At 40.3% G+C, this 13,414-nt stretch overlaps 1 protein-coding gene across 4 annotated transcripts in view; it reads right to left on the bottom strand.

Annotated features, from left to right (window-relative positions):
* Positions 1-13,414, bottom strand: part of sh3pxd2b (SH3 and PX domains 2B) — a 40,066-nt gene that overhangs the window by 23,820 nt on the left and 2,832 nt on the right. For all 4 annotated transcript variants that reach the window (XM_023429451.1, XM_023429453.1, XM_023429452.1 and 1 more), the window contains exons 2-3: positions 12,793-12,873; positions 1,643-1,718 (exon numbers count right to left, since the gene is read on the bottom strand). In XM_023429451.1, coding sequence (XP_023285219.1) covers positions 1,643-1,718; positions 12,793-12,873 — 157 coding nt within the window. The remainder of the gene's footprint in view (positions 1-1,642; positions 1,719-12,792; positions 12,874-13,414) is intronic.

The following is a 13,414-nucleotide window of genomic DNA, read 5'->3' as shown; positions in this document are numbered from 1 at the left end:
CAGGTTACGTGAACGGTCATGTGTTTTTCAGGCGTGTTAGTATGGACGGACGCTCATCTATTAGTGTGGACGTAGCCTCATTCTCTAAGAAACCTCGATTTATCCAGGCACCAAGCACAAATAATGTTTTCCAGCAACACCCTTGCCACAAATGGAAAAAAGCTCCACAGTGGCATTCCAAGAGGTTTGCCATGTTGAGTCCACTTTTGGTGCTTTAGCAGCTCCACAGGAGCTGTTGAGGATTTAGTGCCTTTCTTGGGGGGGAAACTTCAATGGTAATTTTTCGACCATCGAAACCAAAAGGAGTGAAAGATCCTGTCAACACTCAGACCTCTTCACTGGGAGGCAGGAAGGAGGCTGTTTGTTTGCTGAGGTTGTTTTGTTTCCCTGTCTCCTTTAATGCACTAATCAGCATGGTTTTGTGGCAATGAAGACTTTCTATTCTGTTCTATTCTATGTGATTGTATAAAGCAATAGTAAGTGCTCTTCCCCTCCTCCTACTCAGAGTTCATCTAACAGTGTGTGTGTGTGTGTGTGTGTGTGTGTGTGTGTGTGTGTGTGTGTGTGTGTGTGTGTGTGTGTGTGCATATATTCTCACAATGAGTTCCAGACCTGCATGGCCACAAAAATAATACTATCCCCCACCCGTCCCGAGTCCAGTAGGGGAGATATGGGTGGGGTCTTTGGGTGAGGCTTTCTTTCAAACTCTCATAAAGAATCACTTTCAAGCCGGATCTCAGTCTAAAACTAGTTCAACAGTTGGTCGAGCACACCCAAAGCACTTATTCCAAACAAACTTCACTGCCACTTGGACTTAGTAGGAAAGTCAATGAAGCTAAAAAAGAAGAAATCATTCTTTTGGCCACTTTAGGTTTTCACACACGATGATGATTCAGTCAGAACAATGATGCAGCTAAGCCACGAAAACAATCTCATAACAAATGCTATGAACTGTAACCTTTTTGTTTTTTTTGTTGTTTTTTTTTTTTAATCAAGTGAAACAATAGTAGATACTCAAAGTGTCACCCAAAGGCTCCAACTCTGATCTGCGTACCATGTCTAATACAATACACGTCTGTGGGCCGTATCCTGAGAGATCAGCTGATGATGAAGAAACATATTCTCGCTCAGTTCACAGTTGAGTGAGGTTACTGATTATGATTACTGCAGATCATTCTGGTTAGTTCCTTTGTGTGCAGTCTGCAAACCCAACAAAACGTTCTGATTTCCCCCAGTTCACCCACAGTCTATCAGTGAGTCATTGTTGTCCGCATTTTAACCCAATGCGTGCCAAGTGTTTCTAACAGAGGAATGAAGAAATGAGCAGGAGTGAGACGAAGACACAACAATACAGCGAGGGGGAAGTACAGCGTGATTTACGTGACTTCCCTGTTCTGTGTGTATCATTACATATTTTGGTTACATCTTATCATAAGTAATGTTGAAACTCATTTTTTATGGATGATTTAGTCAATAACATTTCAGAAATAATGAAAAATTACCATCACAACTAACTACTATTACTTATTATTATCAAAATAATTCTTCTTTTGTTTATTCCAGACAATCCCAATTTGTGTGTGTGTGTGTGTGTGTGTGTGTGGAGGGGGTGCTGGGGGACAACGTGTGTTTTAACTCTTACCTGGTAGGAAAGGAATGATCCTGCGCTTCGGGTCTTTCTGGCCTCCCTCCACCGGGAATTTATCCAGCAATTCCATCTGAAAACCCACAATGAAGTCGAAGTCAAAGTCATTGGCGCACAAAGTATTTAGACTCACACGTACACATACAAACGTGCATTTCACATTTTCACACACACACACACACACACACACACACACACACACACACACACAACAGGATAGCCGAGGCTGAAGAGGAAGGTTTTCGCATTTTATACAAATCAGCAAGTTCCTACAAGGAATTCGGCCAATAAAAGGAAGGCCTGCCAATGATTAGGAACGAACTGAGCAGATGGTATGGTTTTTCCTCTCTGCTTCATATGCTGCTGTAGCTGAGGGGCTGTTAGCAGCAAGCCACCGCTGACATAGTGGAACATTTCTGTTACCGTAATCTTTAAAGCCCAGAGAGAAGTGGTTCCTTATATCTCTCAACCACCATTCCTCACAGTTTCACTTGATCACTCTGTCTTTTTAAAACTCAATCTGTGACCGGTTCTACACTGTGTTGCCTTTCTCCATCCGTCACACTGAACTATAGGTCATGCTCCATCATTTTGGCCTCTCACGTCATTTTCGCCCATTACTCTTAGTGAAGTGTGCTTGTGTGTGTGTGTGTGTCTTCCATTCTCCATGCAGCTGAGGCCAATAAAATGACACCTGGCCATACTGAGAGGTGAACTCCAAGTGCACTCTCTCTCCTTCTCTAATGCACTTTCTGACACCTGCAAGCCTCCAATCAAAAGATTTAAGGGTGGGAGTAAGTTTACTCGACTCATTTAAATGAGTTACAGAGGAACGTTTGGAAAATTTCTTTTGCGCCCAGATGACAGGATCCAGTACCTCAAAAACATTAAGAGAAGACTCTCACAATCCAAACCAAATTTTATATGACCTGATAAAAAAAAAAAAAAACACTGGTGAAGGGATTTAATGTTGTGTAGGGCTGTGACGATAACAGCATAACATCTTGTGATGCCTCCCGCGCGGTTAAGATTATTTCTGTCACCACCGCAATTATTTTATATTTTATTTTTTAATGTGGCGTGTGATATGAAATATTAACACAATTTAGTTATCAGCATTGACTTGATTCTATTTGTGACAGCAGATCTGTGGGTGATCTAGCGCAGCGTAGTGTTTTGCCTGAGCCCAGTCCCGGCACACGCACGCAGCACGATTTCACTGCTCACATGCACACACAGAACGAGCCGGTGAAGTGAAAGACAGGGCCAGTAACAATTTTATGGATTTCTTGACGGTCCATCCGTGTATATGTGTGTGTGTGAGAGAGAGAGAGTGTGTGTGTGTGTGTGTGTGTGTGAGAGAGAGTGTGAGAGAGAGAGAGAGAGAGAGAGAGAGAGAGAGAGAGAGAGAGAGAGAGAGAGAGAGAGAGAGAGAGAGAGAGAGAGAGAGAGAGAGAGAGAGAGAGAGAGAGAGAGAGAGACACAAGGACAGCAGCTCAATGAAGCAACTGTGCAAGATACAGCCTTAGAGATCTTTTATGTTATTGACTTATATGACTGTGGCGGGCAAACGAACAGGAGCAGGAGGGGTAGTGCAAGGGGACGTGTTGTTTTTTCACCACGATAAGTTAGTTAACCATTAACTGAAACCAGGGTGACACTACACTGTATGATCCTCTACTTCTTATTAAGAAAAACAACATAACTAAAGACTGAGGAGGTCTGAAGACGCAGTCATAGCTGGGCCATGTGTCCGATGACAGGGCGTGCACATAATGACATTAATACCGTTTCTGACTTTGTTCGGTTCAATGTTAACCTGATAAAAAGATTTATCATCAAGGCTGTGCTACAGAGGCATTTGAGGGTCAAAACAAATAAGCTCGCCAAATATCTCATTCCCCTCCACTGTTAAATATGAAATGTAAAGTTCTAGAGTCTGTACTAAAGCTCAACGGCTAAATTTCAGATCTCATAGTCAGTGTATGTGTCTATATATCCATTTTTTTTTTTTAGTCTTTTCTTGGCCTCTGTGTTTCAACAGAAACATAGGCTTTCGATGCATTATGTATGACACATTTTGAATTGGAATTTTTATAAATTTTTATAAAATCTCGACTTCAGCAGTGCAGAGCGGCAGCTTGGAGATGGCTTGCAAAAATGACTGCTGGTTAAGATGAAGTCTTAATGGGCCATGTTTCAGTCACTGTTTCATATTTGTTCCATTGTCCGACAACAGAAACAGAAAAACATGTAAATGAGAGCAGCTTTATTGGGAATTTGACTCTATTAAAAACTGTACATGTGAGCACAGAGAGGAGAAGCAAACAGATAAAGGGTTGAAACCAGCTGACACCGGGTGGAATGAAAATAGCCTATGACGCAGTATATGCTAGGTTTTGACCTAGTCTTGTTGATATGAACTTTTAATATTTATTGAGGGTCATGGTTGGAATTTCAGTGATACAATATTGCCCTGAAGCTGATATTAATAGTTACCTTACCCTGTTGTCATCAAATAATTCTTACAGCAGGCTTCTGAGCAATAAAAATGAAGTTGAGTCAAGATGCCACAAAATCTCCTCTGAATGCAAATTTGAAAGAAACAATACGTTAGGCTGAGCCAAAACTAACAGAGAAAGAAGGGGGTGGTGCAATATGACTTGAGGTGATGCAGAGGTTATGAAAAAGCCAGAGACCTGTGCCAAATAGTACTTTCTAATACTTTTTATGGACTGTCTGAGTGTAGTCAGGTGCCAAAGAGGTATTGTTGCCATAAAACAATAAAGTTCTCAACAAATTACTTAAGTAGATAGGGCTTCATACTTCAATATTCTGTGGGAAAGACAGATGGAGTAACTTAAACAGAGAACACCAAAGGCATTTTGACATTAGATGTTGCCCACTTATAAACATTCCTGAGATAAACAGGTATTTTAATCTGAGTGATTGAATATAACTGCAATCTGAAAATTGAGGCTAAAATATAACAATCAAAGTATATCCAAAAGGAAGTTTACTATTTAACCACAGTTTGAAAGGACTGACAGCCCCTGGATGGTTACAGACATCTGGATGGGAAAGCACCAGTCAGGAAAAAAGAAGAAAGAAACATCAATATACTGTATGTTCAAACATAAAAGAGGACATATGTTTTACAGATCTTCAGCTGTACAGGAAGAGCCTACTGCTCTTTGTTTTCTCTGCTTCACATTATGTCTCCCACTCATATCTTGTGTTACAAAGTGCCCCTCATTCCATGTACAAGGATGTTCAACAAGCTTATTTCAACCTAATCCTTAAACCCTCTAATGAACAACTCTCCCAACTCAAAAGGGCCTTTCATAATTTTCCTCTCTTTACAAATTAGTGGAGCCCCCCAAACAATAATAACAAGAAGCCCATTGTGATGTATCCAGTAAAGATAAGCGTATAATTACAGAACAAAGAGTCCAGTTACATTTGTTGCCTTCATACCTGACAGATCATTCTAATGAATCTGAGACACTTAACGAAAATCAGACCTAGAGATTCTAACAAGATGTTTTATTTTTTTCACAAAATCATAACTCTGGCTTGGATTTGGTTGTAAAAAAAAACAACAAAAAAAAAAGTTATATACTGTGTCAAAGATCAGGCTTCAGGCATGAATGTCAAGCCACATCGAGTGCTCTTAAATGATTCTCATTGGCTCCAACTGCTAAAGCTCGGCATCATAACGTTAAAGCCACAATTTCCCCTGTTAAACAAAAAACAAAAAGAGAGGGGGCAGAAAAGTGAGCCACAACCCTCTTTGTCTAATGCACATTAAGTAAAAGAAGTGAGCCACTTCAGTGTTCAGTCTTTTAGTTTTTATGTTACAACAGAAGGAAATCTGAAAGGAAGAAAAAAAAAGGCACTAAACTCACAAAGCATCACTCTGCTTGGCTTAAGATGCCGCTGACACACCACCACCTTAAAAGAGACAGTGTAAACATAAAGACAGGCAGACTAAGAGCGAGAGAGACGAACACACAAGAGCCTGTGCCCCCACACATTGTAATTGTTCCCATGTGTCTGACTTTGAGTGCAGGCACACCCAGTCTCTGCGTCTACTCCGACCCTTGTATCTACTCTGTAATCAGAGCTGCTCAAACAAAGAAGGCATCTGCGGAGAGTGAAGATGTCTCTTCAAAATACCAGTTACATCACGCACCCGACATCAAATATTCATGCTCCGCGGGGCAGGAGGATGTCAAGCCGAGGCGGAGCGCAGTCAACTCTGCATGACTTTCCAAGGCTATTATGAAGTGTGTTATTTTAAATGATATCCCTCTGTCTTCATTTCAGTCGGAAAGGTAGGGACATCGGCACTATATAGATGGTGTGATGACAGATATATATATAATATAATATAATCTCTGGACGTCACACTATAACATTAACAGAAATGATCACTTCAATCTGTGAACTCATGTGTACTATAACTCTACTAAGTTTAATTCAAACCCTAGCGTGCAAAGTCACTTTTTTTTTATTTTGAAAGTACCATTAGTTCATGGACTCATTCTCTTATTCACCAAAGCCTGATGAGGAGACATTGACATTATTCTAGGCCATGCTTGGAGGATATTTAGATTCCCCACAATAAAAGGCCACACTCAGCAAAGCTTTAATCTGCCAGGAAACTGAATAATGGAGAGAGTGAATACGCAGAACGTAAACTGTTAAGAATCTGTTTACTACACGCAGTCTCTTAAATGTGCTGTGATGTGTCAATGTTGATTTTACCACTAATAATTAAAAAAAAAAACTGCTCGAAACATCTCAGTTATTGATTGACTACATTTCGACCAACAGAACTAGTGCGGGGATTTAAGGAAGAAGAGCAAGCCTCCCTGTTGTCAACATGTCACATCACCAGTCTGTTAATACGCCCATGATACTGTAAACCTTTAAACACTGTTATTTCATTGAATGTAATTTTCCAACAGGCTATAATTTGTCTAGTCCATATCCGCTTTAACCACATCATCAGCCTTCGAATAAAGGCCTAATAAAGACGATCTGAGAAGCAGCAGACTGTTGAATGAGAGTATAAAAGGTCCAAGAACAATGGCTGCTCTCTTTTCCACATGCCTATCTCAGTAGTCCTCTGATTCTCTCACTCTCTCATTCGCTGTAGATTCATGTATGAGGTCATTTTTAACCCTTTACAGGAAACCACACTGTTAAAGAAAAAAAACAACCCACATTTGTGGTAGGCTGAACTGTTAGTCCATTTATGAAGTAGTGAAAACAAAGACATCATCCATGGGCAGTGGCTCTCAACGTTAACAGTTCAATATACTGTAGTGCATGCTAATGCCAAGGGCTTATTATCAACTGCAGTAGCAATGGAATGTAACTTGATTCATGGCTATATGCTGGACAGCTGAGCTGTTTGTAGGATACATATTAAGTAAAATCTATAAAATCCATGCAAAACATGACACCAAAATAACTTAATGCTTTGCACTGCCAATGACTGCCAATACTTTTCCTGTTTCCATGGAAATTAAAATGGAAAAAATCACAGCACATTGTGAACTGGGATGGATAAACAGCAGCGAATAAGCAGCTGTAGATAATGAATGGGCGAGTAAATGACATCTGTTTTTCCTTCATGTGCATTAATAAAGTCCCTGTCATCAAACAGGATTTCTTACTTTGATTAATACTAAGTTGCCTTGGTAGCATCCTACTGTAAATGCTAATGTTAGCATACTAGTAAAACACAGGGTAAATGTCTGGGAACACGTGGACGATATCAGCACCTGATGTGTTCAGTCTAGATCTGGTCTGTGTAATTTTAATGTCACACTTTTAGTTAGTCTCTGGAGAGCCATTCTCTTTCTATGTAACCGCATCCAGACAGGTCACAGCAGAGGGTCAGCATAAAAACAGCACCCAAGGGTGTGGTTATGTTGTGTTTCTCAAGTTCACTTCAATAAAGTGGATTGACCTTGGATCCTCAATTTAAGGATCACTTAATAAGGGTGGGCAATATGACTTATCATGGTATAAAGTTTTCATACTTCAGGACTAATGTACAGTAAATTGTGATATACTGGAATACACTTTGTAAATCAAATTCAATTTACAAAAAAATCTATATAATTGCCAGGTTAGGGTTAATTACATCAGTACAAACAGTATAGCAATACATATTACCCAACCGCTAGACTAGACAAGCTGCCAGAGACTTTTTTTTAACTTTATCATTCAGTTGAAGCTTTTTGTATGTTACAGCAAGATTTGCACCAGTGTAACTTGTAACCACTGAGTTACAGGACCATGGCATTATCTACCCTGTGCTCATCAGCTCTTCTGGTGGGCCAATGTCACAATGACGAGGCTGCGTTTAATCGCTGTACTTCCGGACTCCTGCTCTCCCATTGGAGGCGTACGACACAATTTCATATACTGTCCCAACCTGTCCTCCTGTTGCTAAGACACATTTCTATCCATCCCTTGGCTTTCTTATACCCACTTATTATATTGTTGGTCACTGCGACTGAAGCCTATCCCAGCATGCACTAGACAAGTGGCACCACCCTATCACAAGGCGTGAAACACAACCTCCCAATCTTATTGTATTTTATGGCGCCAGCAGACGGCGGCTCAATCAGTTTCTGTTTAGTTTTTCACCACTTAAAGCGAAGACATGCATGTGCTGAGAATATCAACTGTGTTCATTTGCAACAACATTTCCCCTAAAACATGATTCATCCCGATCGAGACTTGTTATTTGAAAAACCAGAGACAGGTCAATGAAAACACGTGGTTAAGGACCCAGAGGCACAACAAAAAAAACAACTCCCATGTCACATTTGATCATTCCCAGGAGTCCTATACAAACACATACAAATAATATATAATAATAATGCCATGGTGATGTATAGCCTTGGATGTTTGGTCTTCTGTAATAAGTGTATTTCACTGAATCATGAAGAATATACTGTACCTATCTTTCAGCGTTCCCTGAGTAGAAACACATGTTTTGGTTTTTGTTGTTGTTGCAGGAACACTGCACTGTTGAAGGATGCATACAGTACATTTTTATGAAAATAACCCAAGTACAGAGTTTGCAGTTTGAACAAAAAGGAAATAAGAACAGCTGCTTTGTGAAATTCATACAACAGGCAGCCCCACTGCCCTAAGCAAAATGATCTGCCCCCCCCCTTAAATGTTTTGTTACTAGATCACTGCAGATGGAAAATATGTGACAGCTGTACAAGTATGAATAAACAAGAAACTATGAATTGTTTTTTTTTTCTAACAGCTTTTAAGTAAAAAAAAAAAAAAGTGTACCCTGTATCCAAAGTATTGTATTGGAGATGCTGGAAGACTGAGCTTGTGAAATAGAGCGGACACATGTGCAGCATGGAAACTGTTCTTAGTGACATGGAAATAAAATCACAAAGCCGTTAGGATGACCCCATGGCAAAAAAAAAAAACCTCTGCACTTTCCATCTTTCTGAAGCAACAGTTCAGTCTATTTCTGTTCACAATGCAACACATTGAAACAGGGGAAAAAAAAAAAAAAAAAACAGCCACAGCTTTTATATCAAAATCCTAATTGCTCAGTTTGTTCACTCTGTATTCAACAGTTTGCAAGACTAAACACATACTGTGCTCAAATACATTTATGCATAAGTGCAGGCAGCAATCATAAAGTCCCTCTCCAGTATCCGATGGATACTTAACTCCTTCATGCTACTATGGGGATGCAGCTACACAGGGACTCTGTTTTGGGTGTTACAGGAAAACACTGGGTGAGTAGTAACAGATATATCTTGGATGAGAGGGACGTATGAAAACTAGAGAGAAATTTAAGCCGTGATCCCAGCCTTGTTCCAAATCAGACTATGGATTTGATACGGAGGACTTTCTTCTAGACCCTTTTTTATCACCTCCACTAACAGGTAAATACTTTAATCTGACAGGAGAATCATTACTGGGTTAGTTTAGAACAACAGCGGTACTGTTGAAAAGATGACGTATGAATCGATATTATAATTATCTATGTGTGTTTTTCTTATCATTTGTATCACTGTCTGGGTTTTACCCGTTATAGTGTCATCTGAATATAAAACATGTATATGTGGATTCAAAACTGCCTAATGATTAGAATAAAATATCCCCTAAATAAATGTAGAAACCATGTTAAAGTCAGACAGTGAGTAAACAGTCTGTGGTCAATGACCACATTAAGAGCTAACGAAGTGAAGCATCAGCTGCTTGGGCCAGCTGTGGTGACGGGATGTGATGAATAACACTTCCTGTCTGGCTCTCAGGCTTTGGACTGACCAAAAACACTTTATGTATCTTATTTATTTACAGTTTCATCTTTTCTCCGTTATAAGAGCCACTCAAGCTACAGAACAAGAGATGAACCAGAGCAGACAGGGAAAAAGGCAGGACAAGATGGAGTAAGCCAAGGCGGATGACAGGAAATGAAGAAATGGTAATGACAGGAAATGAGTGACTCATCTCTATGTCACTATCCTGGCCAGGCACCTGGGATGATTAGTGCTGGCCCACAGTTCAATAGAAGTCGAGTTTACAATAGTACGTACTGCCTCTGTATGCCTGCACTTAAGTGCAACACTGACAAAAGCTTCCACCTTCTCCCACCTACTCGCCTTTTATATGTTTTCCAAACTAACTGCTGGCCATTTAAATGAAAGCATGACTAACAGTGTCTGAAACTCACTTGCGTACTGTGTGGTGAAGCTTTGCTTTCTTTAAGCAGAAACTGACTGACATACGTTTTCTCCTCTTGGGTTTTCCCCGTAGGACGTGTGCGTTCACTGCTGAACCAGAGGCGGTCAGTTGACTCGGTTCCTGTTCGCCTGTGGATACTATCCCTGATTCCTGCTGCCTGTGGACTTTGGAGGGACTCACTGCAGCGGTTTGGTTAAGTTGCACACCTTTTAGTGCCTGTTAGTGTTAATAATGTGTTTCTATGTGTTTCTATTATCTCCTACTTAATTTTCATTTCTGCTGATGTCATGATACAACATGTATATAAGTTGTTGAGTTTTGTTTATTTACTGTAAAAAAAAAATACACACATAGCATCAACACAGTAAGTTAAGTACAACACCTCTTGAGTTCATCAGCATTATGTAATCCGCTGCTAAATATTTTGGGAGGATAATGCAGAAATACTGTTTAATTTCCACTGCATACTGTCATATCATATTAGTGTGCCCCAATACCAGAAAATTCAAAGATACTTTACACATTTAGAGGTCCACACCCAGTATATACCGAGGGAAATACCGATTATTCTGAGGGATTTTCAGCACGCCAACCTGCCACTTTTCTTTAAGAAATACCACCGCCCCAAGATGGCTGATAATATGTCATTGCCAAACCTTACAGGAGATAAGAGACTGGCTTGTGTTCTCTCCAGCTGGGTTTATCTACATCTCCCTCACCACTGAGAGTCCACCCATGGGCTGTTGACAGAGCAGGAAGCAGCTGAAACCGTGGTGAGGGGTAAACACCAGTCAGGAACACCCCTGCTGAAAATATTTCATTTATACTTGACTCATTCTGTGCCAATGATCCAATACAGTTTGTCTCAGTGATGTCACAAGGGATTTCTGCTGGCAATATGCTTAAGTATGGATGAAATAAACATGAAATGATGATCTCTGACAGTTAACTGGGTTTTATCAATATTTATGGATGACTACAAAACTGTTTCCTAGCACACAAATGACAACATGTACAGTTGTGATTGATTCTGATATCGCAAGTACTTAATCCTGTGCTAAGATTTTCTGGATTTCAAAGCTCACTTTCTGGCTCATACTGGGGGGAAAAAAAACAACTGTGATATCTACAGGTCTCATAATCTCCTCCTATCACCTCATCACATCACTCACAGAGTCTAAACAGTCGTCTTCTTGAGCCAAAGCATCAAAAGCAAAGCAGTGCTGTGGCCGGACGATGAAACGAAATTGTTGAATTTCCAACATTGTAAATCTCTCACCAATGTTAATTTACTTAAGTTGCAATTTTCAAAACATACATAAATGTTCTGAATTGAATACACAGTGTGTAGTTGAGTAGCTACAGGAGGCTAGGTTGTGACCCTAAGTAGAACTTTTAGATTACCATCTTTCTTGTTTCTTTTATGAAAATGCCACTTTATTATTTGTGTCCATATATTAATGTATGTAATGTAATTAATGGGAAAAAAATGGATGGTGTGTTTGCTTGTGTCCGAGGGGACAAGAGATTCTTTGAGTGTTGTTGTAATACAGTTCAACGTCCCTTACTCGATGTTTTTGACATCCTTCAGTCGTCTTTCATTACACTACTCTGATTACCGTTCATAGCTATATACACTCGCTCACTTAGGCAACGCCTCAACAAATAGAAAGGTGATACAATTAAAAAGATTTTATGAAAGCGATAAGAGCAAGACTGGATAGGTTTTATATTCTTAAGTCACACTAATGAAATTAGTCATTAAATAGTTTACATTGTCCTGGTTAGCATTACATTTGCAGGTGCAGAAAACCTTGGCGGACCATTGAAATACTTTATTTCATTGCTCACGCTTTGACCATCCTAATCAATTAGAAGGCATTTAATCCAATTAGGTTGACAGTATACGTCGCCTAAATTGACTACGTGCTCATTAAAAGTGGTTGCCTCTCTGGGTTTCCTGGAGTCCATGCTCTCTAAGCTCAGTTGCGGCCAGGGCCGCAGATCCATTACCTTCGAAAGAGGAAGGGAAACTAGGATACTAATGAGATTCCCTCCTTGTGCAACACACACTGCCAGCATGACGTTCGAGAATGATTCAGACATTTCTGTGGTCATCAGTGCGGCCATTGCATTCATCACTGTCCTCAGTTAACTGCACTGGGACATTTTCCGACTCCTTTCGCACAACATAATTACCAGTGTCATGTGGGTGGATGGTGTTGTATGGACAGAGTACTTCCATTCCCTTCCTGGCCTGTGCTGGTTTTTGCCGGTGGAAAAATTAGAACCTGTCACATTCCTTGCCCCCTAAAACATGCAACTGTACACACACCTACAGTATAAAAAGAAAATCACATACCACGGCACACTTACACACAGTCACACACTTAACTCACCTGCAGGTCAAAGAACTTGCTGTAGCGTCTGTAAATGATTTCTGTGCTGCCATCGCTCCAGGACACTTTGATGATGTAAACCTGGAAAAAGCAGAAGACAAAAAATCAATTAAAAACAAGTGGAACATGTGAACTAACAAATAACCATCATTGTTAACCACTTGATAATCCAAAGCGCCTGGGGCATCACTCCTTACTCATAGTGCCAGTAATTGGCAGTGCTGTGACTCCTAGTGAGGGCGGCATGAGGAAAAGCAAAAGGCAAGCTTGCCAAGAGACATCAGGCAGCAGTCACTGTCACCATCCGCTCCCATGAACACAACTGGGATATCCGATTATTTCATTTCCCGGTCGTCTGGCATCACTTCCTACTGAAGAGGAAGCTTTGATCCTGCATGGGTGCAGCAGATTTGACTATGCCGTGTTTTCAAATTTTATAGCTGTTAAAGAAACACTGAGCAGCAAACACAACGATTGGAAACATCAGGTCATGAGTTTATCGTGAAGCCTTCAGCACAGCGCAATGCCACATGCTACCCCAACACCATTAGCATACAGAGATTCACTGGTTGGTACCGTTATCATTTGTGGCTCTACATTAAGTTGAAAATGAACTTTTTGC

This window comes from Seriola lalandi, unplaced genomic scaffold, assembly GCF_002814215.2.
Source record: "Seriola lalandi dorsalis isolate HSWRI2012SDOR001 ecotype SW California unplaced genomic scaffold, Sedor1 jcf7180002054893, whole genome shotgun sequence".
Lineage (NCBI taxonomy): Eukaryota > Metazoa > Chordata > Actinopteri > Carangiformes > Carangidae > Seriola > Seriola lalandi.
Note: the sequence above shows the minus strand (reverse complement) of the source record. Positions and strands in the feature narration are given on the sequence as shown.